The sequence below is a fragment of the Salvelinus namaycush genome, chromosome 32, assembly GCF_016432855.1.
Source record: "Salvelinus namaycush isolate Seneca chromosome 32, SaNama_1.0, whole genome shotgun sequence".
In the NCBI taxonomy this organism is placed as follows: Eukaryota; Metazoa; Chordata; class Actinopteri; order Salmoniformes; family Salmonidae; genus Salvelinus; species Salvelinus namaycush.
The window spans coordinates 15,985,539-15,996,374 of NC_052338.1; the positions used below are offsets into that span (position 1 = coordinate 15,985,539).

A 10,836-nucleotide genomic window follows, 5' to 3' on the forward strand; every position below is an offset into this window, starting at 1 on the left:
AGGTATATTTCACTGATCACCCCCAAAGCCAATTCCTCCTTTGGCCGCCTTTTCTTCCAATGACTGGAACGAACTGCAAAAGTCGCTGAAGCTGGAGACTCTTATCTCCCTCACTAACTTCAAGCACCAGCTGTCAGAGCAGCTCACTGATCATTGCACCTGTACATAGCTCATCTGTAAATAGCCCATCCAACTACCTTATCCCCATACTGTATTTATTTATTTTGCTCCTTTGCACCCCAGTATCTCTACTTGCACATTCATCTTCTGCACATCTATCAATCCAGTGTTTAATTGCTATGTCGTAATTACCTCGCCACTATGGCCTATTTTATTGCCTTATCTCCCTTATTTTACCTCATTTGCACACACTGTATATATACTTTTTTTCTACTGTATTACTGACTGTATGTTTGTTTATTCTATGTGTAACTCTGTGTTGTTGTATGTGTCGAACTGCTTTGCTTTATCTTGGCCAGGTCTCAGTCCCAAATGAGAACTTGTTCTCAAATAGCCTACCTGGTTAAATAAAGGTGAAATAAAAAATAAATAAAAATATAACATGATGCAGCCACCACAATGCTTGAAAATATGGATAGTGGTACTCATTAATGTGATTTATTGATACACCATCCAAAGTGTAATTAATAACTTCACCATGCTCAAAGGGATGTTCAATGTCTGCTTTTCTTTCTTTCTTTTTACCCATCTACAGTATCAATACGTGCCCTTTTTGTTAGTCATTGGAAAACCTCCCTGGTCTTTGTGGTTGAATCTGTGTTAGAAATGCACTGCATGACTAAGGGACCTTACAGATAATTTTATGTCTGGGGTACAGAGATGAGGTAGTCATTCAAAAATCATGTTAAACGCTATTATTGCAGACAGAGTGAGTCCATGCAACTTACGTGATCTGTTAATCAAATTTGCACTCCTGAACTTATTTAGCCTTGCCATAACAAAGTGATTGAATACTTATTGACTCAAGACATTTCAGGTTTTTATTTTTAATGAATTGTTAAAAACAAACAGACAGAAGCTGACTTCTTTCAGGATTGGGGGTGTAGTCCTCTCAAGTCCTCTGACGTCAGACAAATGGTTGATAAATGATGTCTGACTGCAGCTTTCTGGCTCTGGAGGAAATATGGGTCATTCCATGGATCCTTTGCAGTCATATATCTCTGTGTGATAAAAATAAAGTAGGACACAATAACAGTCATGACTATGGACGATGTTGCAAAAAATAAAATAGTGCAGACAACGTGATGAAAACGTTAATAAATCGTATAGCTACCCTACAGTCCTCGAGAGCGCACGGTCGAGGACGTGCATCTGGTTAGTTGGAGCTAAACAATGAAGACTTATGTAATGGTGCCCACCCTGAATCATCACACACTTCATTCAAGGGCTGACTGACTGATGTAGGGCAAAGACACACTTTTGACATTTCTTCCCCAAAATACACATATTCTTTATCAATTCAATTGAAACAATCAATTTATATGTTCATTCAAATTTCATTATTCATTACCAAAGTAAATGAAATGTTAGGAAGATACTCGTCTGCCTGTGTTGACGTCTAGAAAAGACTAAAACTACAACTACCAGGAGTGCGGAGAGAGTTATAAACAGCCAATAGAATTGTAGTATTGGCTTTGACGACACACATTTGGGGCTTTTTATGCGCGAACTGGCCATGCTCGAGCATAGAATTCGCGGTTAAAGTCTGGCTGTTAAGGAGAATTTTTCACTGTGTTATTAAGGTGGGTGTAATATAGCTAACGTTATCCGTACCAAAACTATGACTCAAAGATTGTAATTGTAGTTAATCTTGCCTGATTTATGAAAGTACTGGTTTTACCTTAATTTTTTTGTTTGTTAAGTGGTGATCGAATGTGTTACCTCAGTTTCAATCCTGGCTAAACGACATCGGTTCTTTTTTTATATTTTTATATATTTATTTGTTAACGTTAACTAGCAACCAACCTACAGTAACTAGTCAACGTTTAAAGGTTGTTGCTCAGACATTGCTAACTTAATGTCTTTCATTGATGCTTTGGTAAAAAATGAATGCAATTGTAAAAAGACCATTGATCTAATGGTGGGTGACTTGTTGTTCCACAGTAACGTTAACCATATTTGATCTATTCAACTTCAGACCGTGATTAACGTTAGTTGTCGTTGACCAATGAGTGTTTGTCTTGACACTACTTGCTGGTTAGGGATGCACACTTGATAGTGTGAGGCAAATTATTTTATTGATTACACGACGTAGCTAGTAAAGTCATGAATTTATAAAAATAATATACACACGTCGCTTTGAATCTTATAAATTACCAAATTTTTCACTTTGGTCAGCCATCAACTGATGCGCCTCCATTACTTTTTAAACATTTGGTTTGCAGGGTGCTTTACAAAATAAACGCTACCATCCGTATTTGAAGCTTCCAGTCGCCATGAACTATTATCAGCTTTTTTGACGTTTAAATTATTTATCGTTGAATGTTCTGGCCTATTATTAGTTTAACTTAGTTGTGCACTTGGTGTCGTGAGGGGCAGCATGCGAATAGCTAAACGGGCGGAGCTGCCTTGAACACGCGCTCCTCTTTGTTTGCAACTGGTCTCATTGACGTTCATTGCAATCAAACAAAAGAGCCATTGTTGTGCCATTAACTGATATTTTGGAAGCTATACGACCTTTTTGTTGTGACCCTGAAACGTTACCTATTGATTGTTGTCTTGAGGTTGACAATCAGAGCTTTTTGATTGCTGCAGGTGTCCCTCCCAATTTATCGTGATCTGTTTACACACCTCAGCGTCTTTGTCTGTCCTTTAGCAGCACCATTTCAGTCAAATTCCTGTACATGCAAATGTGTGCGACGATTAAAGGCGATTCTGATTCTTCTTGCAATTGGGCGGTTCAAGTAATACGTGCTCTCGAATTTGCGGCGGTTGGAACTTATTTATTTTTCTCCCCCTGTGGCTTATAGTTAGTTCGCTATGTACACACGGGTGCACCGTTGCAGCTTGTGTTGAATGTCTTCTGCTGAATCTGCTTGAATATTCATAGATTAGGTTTGTTGGCGTCGTCTGTAGGTTATAGCTGCCAAATATCTGCAGCTTCCCAATCGCATTTTCAATACACTGCAATTTTGGAAAGCTCTAGCCTTTTTGTTCTAACCATGGCCTGTTAGTTCAAAGTATCCATGCAACAGAAGGGCACTGAGCTGCTGTAGATGGGCATTGAAAGGGCCCCTCGCCCATCTACAGTAGTATATTATTGATTGCATGTGGCTATCACTTGCTAATGTAGTTTAATGTGCCATGTAGTTATTTAGCTGTGAATGAATACCAGACAGTTTTTTTTTTTTTTAAATGGGCTGCATTAATAGGGTGTTGCTTGTCGTTGTTGAACATGACCGAAGGATGTCGCCACTGAGTGGACCTTGTTTTGCTTTACCCTGCTGTTTAGTCAGTCTTCCACCTAAACACACAGTAAATTGTGTTTCTATCCCACTAGAGGGTGCTAGTGATTCAGGCACTTTGTAAAGATGAGATGAAGTTTCATCCAGTCCTTGGGAGTGGGTGTAGCTGGTTCTTCATGTTCAAGGACGTACTAATGTGTTGGCAGGCTTGGTTGTTGGGGTTAAAGCCGGGTTACTGTAAAGGCACTGACAACTGCTATTGTTAAAAAGGCTTTAAGTAAATGTGACTGAACTTTCTTCCAGGTACATTGACTTGCTGTCCACTGCTGAAATGGCCGCCTCCTGCGGAGGTAAGTTGTGATTTTGAGAGACGTGAAATTAATTGTTTCTCACCCCTCTCCATCAAAGAAATGACCAAGTGGAAGCCAGTCTAATGATGCACTTCCACTGTATTGTTTTGACCAGTCATGTCTATTCCCAGCAGTCCAGGTGACAGGAGATACAGTGTCTTTTGGAAATGGGAGAACCCTAGTTAAATGTCCACACAGTGGCCTTCTCTCTACCCCCCCCCCCCCCCCTTCTCCCTGTAATGTTCAGTTTCCTGTCCTCGTCCCTCATTTGGAAATAATAGTTTTTCAGTTTTACCAAACAAGTGCCACATTCCCTTAACTCTGTCAGCCTACATGTATCCCTCACCTGGAGTTCATATGTTTGTGTACTGCTTTCTAGTCATGGCTCATTATATATAACTACTGCTGATGTAGTTTCTAGTCATATGCTGGCTATACACTTTTTAAAATATATTTTCTGGACTCTGGCATTGCTGCTTCTGATTTCTTAAATTTTGGATTATGTGCATATTGTTTGTTATTGCGCTGTTGAAACACAAGCAATTCGTTGCATCTGTGTGGCCCACCAATGAACTTTGATTAATAACAAATGCATAATTTGTCCGCTCATAGATATTCAGGTAAAGGAGATTGACAAACGTGCATCTGGCCAGGCGTTTGAGGTGATACTGGGTGCTCCAGCTCCAGACGCCAAGGGAGAGTTCCCTCTGTCTCCCCCCAAGAAGAAGGACCTGTCCCTGGAGGAGATCCAGAGGAAACTGGAGGCTGCAGAGGAGAGGAGGAAGGTAGGTCGTGCTCCAGTTAAAGATGCTAGACGGAAGTTTTGCTTATGGGTGTGCTCTTGAGCCAAAAGGGGTCCTCTAAAGGTAAAACTATTGTAAAGAAAAAAGGTCACCTACCCTCACCCATGAATAAGTGTGTATATTGTTATCTAAAAACTAATTTGGGGGGGGGTGAAATCCTAGCCTTGACTGGCACAATTTGGGGGAATGTATTTACTAGGTGTGGGAATAGCAAGGACCATATGATATTATCATGACATTAAGGTGGAAAATGTACAAATGTCAAATGCGGGTATATTTTGTCTTTGACTGTTAAGAAAGTTATTTCACCAGCCATGTTGGGTGGTCACACACAGAATTTGGGAAGTTTTTCAATCCAAAGCCCAAATGTATAGAAGTTTGTTGACTTGACCTGAGAGGCTACTGAAGTGACTTTGTCTGTGTTTCTTGGCTAGTTGCACCGTTTTGGTCACATATTAGTTTGCTGTCTGCAACTAGCACAGACAAAGATTACCACAGTAATGGCCTGTCCCTTAAAGGAGCAGCTGAACACTCTCTCCTAATGATGCAAATATTTGGGGGTACAATGTGCTTGAGCATGGAACAGCAAAAATATTTCAACCATTAACTTTTAGTAATTTTATTTAAAATGAACACTTCTGTGCTCCTTTTAATGTCAGATTTCAAATCCTGAACTAATAATGCAGATTTATCAGTCAGCATTTTATGACACTGATTCTTGATGTTCAGTTGTAGAACTGTTTTACTAGATAAAATAAATACTATTGTAACATGTATTGGCTAAAATACTTGTCACAAATTGAATTGAGCAGGATACTACTTTTTTAAACTATGATAGTCAGTTAAGAACAAATGCTTATTTTACAATGACAGCCTATCCCGACCTAACCCGGACGACGTTGGGCCGATTGTACACTGCCTTATGGGACTCCTGATCACGGCTGGTTGTAATGGTGCCCAGTATCAAATCAGGGTCTGTAGTGATGTCTCTAGAGGTCGACAGATTATGATTTTTAACGCCGATAGCGATTATTGAAGGACCAAAAAAAGCTGATACTCATGATTAAAAAAATAAATAATTCCCGGGGTGTGTAATTATTGGAATTTCCCACCCTGCTTAGGTTACATTATGTTTTGTGTTTCTCATGATTCGATACTGGTTGTTTCAATATTCCAGACATATTGCTCACCATATGTCTGCTGCAGATGGACAAGACTGAGCCACAAAACGAGTTTTGATCAGTCATGGAAATAAAGTGCTAGAAACATTGTCTCCCTAGTTTAAAAAAGAAAGGCAAACAAGCTAATGAACAAAAAATGCTGTAGTTTTGGTACCACCAACTAGTGTACAAATAGTTTTATCAATACAATATATCGCTAAATTATATCCTGTTTGGATCCCAATAAATATTACTATATCCTGAAATGTAACTACCTTAATTTTTTTACATTTTTATCGCTAGTGTGTGGATACACGTTAACCTTTTGCCATGATGCATTACATGCCTCTATGCCTGCGATTAACTAGATTCAGCTGAGGGTTGTGTTTTGAAGTGGGTAGTCGGGGCCCGGAACATAATTACAAAATTTGTAGACTGCAAATTGACCGACAAGCCAAAACTGATATTTGACTAAACCTTGCTTATATTTGTATAGGATTACGTGTCTGAGTGGTAATACTTTGGAACGATTTTCCTAAGTTAAAATCACTTGGTGCTGGTTGAGTCATGTCCAGCCTCAACTTTATTTACTCTGAACTTAGGGGCTGTATTTGGCCTGGGTTCTGCCTTTTTGGGGAGCCCTGCTTGACAGTATTGTAGTAGTCAAATGTTTTGTTGGGTGTCTGAATCAAACTCCTCTCCCCTTTGCGCCATCCTCCAGTCCCATGAAGCAGAGGTTCTGAAGCACCTAGCTGAGAAGAGGGAGCATGAGAAGGAGGTGCAAAGGAAAGCCATGGAGGAGAACAACAACTTCAGTAAGATAGCTGAGGAGAAGCTTAACCAGAAGATGGAAGCCAACAAAGAGAACAAGGAGGCCCTTCAGGCAGCCATGAGCGAGAAGTTCAAGGAGAAGGTATGTTGGCCTCTTGATATCTTTTACTTTCAAACCAGTCTTGCAGTGACAGTCTGACCCTGCTACCAGTTGTTTTCAATGGAGGACACAAGGAGACATCTGCTAGTGTGTCTTTACTGCGTCAAATCATTGTAAAGAAGCTAGCTACATTAGCCAGCTAAGTTGGCTGGCTAGCTAAAGTAGTGAGGCTATTTTGCTGCGCTCCCCATAGACTGTCTAAAACACCATTCATTTGAAACAGCCTACCTGTTGTAGAAATGTCACAATTTACATATCACACAGCCTTCCCCCAAAAAATGAACTCTCAAATCATTGAATACTAATGTCTGTTTGGATATTCTAACTGTGCCCTATCCCCCCCACCCTATCCCCACGGGGGGGTGAAATAGGGCACAGTTATAATGGGGGGGGGGGGGGTCTCAAGGACTTGATCACTTATCTCTGCAAGTGATTTGAGTTGGGAGACTTCAGAAGTTATCAACATTTTGATTTCACACAAAGTTAACACCAATGTCACTGGTCAACCATGACAAATTGGTGCTGGAAAATATTAATGTATGTTGTCACTGACACAAGTCGCACTTTGTATGGTCTGTTTAAATGTTATTTTGAAGGATATGTCACTTTTGAACTTCTATTTCTTCTCAGGACAAGAAACTGGAAGAGGTGCGGGCCAAAAAGGAAACCAAAGAGGGCGGTGCCGAGACATCAGAGAACTGAACTTCTGTCTATTGGGGATTGTATACTAGAGGGTTTTTTACATATCCAAAGATTGATTTATATTTAGTTAATGGCCAGTATTTTTGTCTTCACCGCCACCCACCTATTGACGAAAATAATAAAGTTCTCCCTGTTTGTGAATTCAACTTCTCTCCTGCTATAAGTGTACTTGCATTAGTTTTACACGTGGCTATTTTTGTCCCCTTGTTGCTTCTACTCCATGGCGGTCTGCAAGTTACTAACCGTCAATTCCTCTCAAAATGCATTGGAGAGGATCTAAAGTCCTTTTCTTTAGACTTCCTCAATGAAGCTTTGAGAGAAATTAAGGAAGCATGGATTTGACCGCTAGTGACCATTTCATACACAGCCCATTTCTTTGGCTATTTAGCTTTTGTCATTGCATCTTCTGACCTAATGAAAAATAGCAGTATATGTACTTATCCTTTAAGGAAGCATGTCTCTATGCATAGGTCCTCGACATGATCTCTTCCATAGTGCCACTTTGGAATCTTGTATCTGTTACACCTGGCTAATAGTTGATCAATGGTTGTTGATCTGGGTTGGTAACATGTTGGATCAATTTCACCTTTTTCACAGCAAGTGTAGTATCGAACCTTTTACTATTTCGAGAACTTTTAGTCTTGCTCTTTTCAAGGTCTGTGGCATCCTGATCCTATTCCCTAATGCACTACCCAAAAGTAGTGCACTGAATAGGGTGCCATTCAACTCACCCAAGTTTAATCTTTGTGCCACTGCAGGTTTTTTGCTTATGTAAAGTGGGGTTTTGTCTCAAAGCACATGACTTTGTTCTATTGTAGGTCCATGAATTAACTTTTTTTTTTTCAGGCTTGTGTATTATCTATGATGTTCCTGGAAGACTGGGTCTACACATGGAATGCACTTTGGCATCTCAATAGAATGTTACTAGTTGACTTAACGGTTGTACTAAAAACAATAAATAATACCATTGTCAAACCCCCTTCCATGTGTGCTTTATTGATACCTGTGCTGCTTCAGATTTCTGCCGTTTGAAGCCCATCCTTTGATACGTAGAACAGGTTATTGTATTCTGTGGATCTAGCGTCGCTGGAATCCACACTACTCTGTTTCTGTTTAGATTCCAGGCAAAGGTTTATTTTTAACTAGGTAAGAACTTATTTACAATGACTGCCAAACCCGGACGATGCTTGGCCAATTGTGAACTGCCCTATAGGACTCCCAATCACGGCCAGATGTGATTCAACCTGAATTTGAACCAGGGACTGTAGTGAAATGTAGTGCCTTAGACCTTTGCCATTTTTAACAACCAGTATTTTCATATCACTCAAAGGTCAAGGAAGGATGTTGGGTTTAAGCTTTGACAATGTAAATACACACAAGGACCAATTAGCCTAGCTTAATGCGTCTCTTGACGCTTGTGATGTCTTGTCAATTAGTGTGGTTTTCTACTCCGTGCGCCATCTAGTGGGGTTTGGGAGGGTGGAAAAGCACTGGACAGTATTCACTTTTTTTTAAATTTGGTTCAGACTGAAGGGACAATGAACTGGAAGGATATTTTTCCAAGATGAGCAGTGGTATAATGTACTTAAGTAAATGTCTTGGTGTAGCTGTACTTTATATTTGACAACTTACTCCACTACATTCCTAAAGAGGTGTACTTTTTACTCCATTTTCCCTGACACCCAAAAGTACATGTTACATTTTGAATGCTTAACAGGACACAAATGGTCCAATTCACACACTTATTAAGAGAACCCTGTTCATCCCTACTGCCTCTGATTTGGCAGACTCACTAAACATATTTCATTTGTAAATGTATGTTGGCTATCTGTAAATTAAAACAAGAATCATGCAGTCTGGTTTGCGCAATATGAGGAATTTAAAATAATTTTTACTCTTGATACTGAGGTATATTTAAAGCCAAATACTTCCAAATGTTTACTCAAGTATTTTACTGGGTGACTTTCACTTGAGTCATTTTAAATTAAGGGATCTTTTACCTTTACTCAAGTATGACTGGGTACTTTTCCCACCATAGAATGAGAATCGATTTTTGCACAGTTGCTGGGAACTGAGATGCATTCTGCCCTAGCTGCATTTGACCGTCTCGACTCAAGAGTTTAGATTTGGTTGCATAAAATATCACTAGCGTTGTCATAATGTTCTCTGCATGGAATGCAAACAAAGGAACCATAAATATCAGTTTGAGCAATGCGGCTTCTCCCCCTGGTGGGAGTTGATAGGTTCACAGCTAGGGATGGAACAATACTTTTGTTTAGTGCATGTGGACACCCCTTCAAATGAGTGGATTTAGCTATTTACCGCCACATCTGTTGCTGACAGGCGTATAAAACTGAGTACACAGGCATGCAATCTCCATAATCAACTAAGTGCTGTTATGGTGAAGTGGAAACGTCTAGGCTCAGCCGCGAAGTGGTAGGCCACACAAGCTCATAGAACGGGAGGGCTGAAGCACGTAGCGGGTAATTGTCTTCTCGGTTGCAACACTCACTACAGAGTTCCAAACTGCCTCTGGAGGCAATGTCGGCACAACTTTTCATTGGGAGCTTCTTGAAATGGGTTTCCATGGACGAGCAGCCGCACACAAGCCTAAGATCACCATGCGCAATGCCAAGCGTCTGCTGTAGTGGTGGAAAGCTCGCCGCCATTGGACTCTGGAGCAGTGGAAACGCGTTCTCTGGAGTGATGAATCACGCTTCCCAATCTGGCAGTTCGACGGACGAATCTGGGTTTGGCAGATGCCAGGAGAACGCTACCTACTCCAATGCATAGTGCCAATTGTAAAGTTTGGTTCCAGTGAAGGGAAATGTAAACGCTACAGCATACAATGGCATTCTATACGATTCTGTGCTTCCAACTTTGTGGCAACAGTTTGGGGAAGGCCCTTTCCTGTTTCAGCATTTCAATGCCCCCGTGTACAAAGCGAGGTCCATACACAAATGGTTTGTCGATCGGTGTGGAAGAACTTGACTGACCTCAACCACATCGAACACCTTTGGGATGAATTGGAACGCTGACTGTGAGCCAGGCCTAATCGCCCAACATCAGTGCCCGACCTCACTAATGCTCTTCTGGCTGAATGCCAGCAAGTCCCCGCAGCAATGTTCCAATATCTAGTGGAAAGCCTTCCCAGAAGAGTGGAGGCTGTTATAGCAGCAAAGGGGGGACCAACTCCATATTAATGCCCATGATTTTGGAATAAGATGTTTGACGAGCAGGTGGCCACATACATCTCAAGAGGTCCAGAAGAAAAAGTACTTATCTGTCATATCTAGGAACACAATCTAATATTGCGTGTCGCTAGCTGTCAATCATCCACTCTCAGGTTGACTCCAAACAATGGTAAGTCATTCTGGAAGATTTTGGGGAGCAGTAGTTCCACTGACAGACAATCTTCACATTTCTTCTGCAAGGGACCTAGGATGGTAGACAGATATGCAGCGT

At 40.7% G+C, this 10,836-nt stretch overlaps 1 protein-coding gene across 1 annotated transcript; it reads left to right on the plus strand.

Annotated features, from left to right (window-relative positions):
- The first annotated feature begins 1,687 nt into the window (after positions 1-1,687).
- On the plus strand, positions 1,688-8,351 carry LOC120026939 (stathmin-like). The gene is made up of 5 exons (XM_038971717.1): positions 1,688-1,763; positions 3,729-3,775; positions 4,388-4,560; positions 6,460-6,651; positions 7,300-8,351. The coding sequence occupies exons 2-5, from the start codon at positions 3,757-3,759 to the stop codon at positions 7,369-7,371; spliced, it is 456 nt and encodes a 151-aa protein (XP_038827645.1). The 5' UTR covers positions 1,688-1,763; positions 3,729-3,756; the 3' UTR covers positions 7,372-8,351.
- The last annotated feature ends 2,485 nt before the right edge of the window (positions 8,352-10,836 follow it).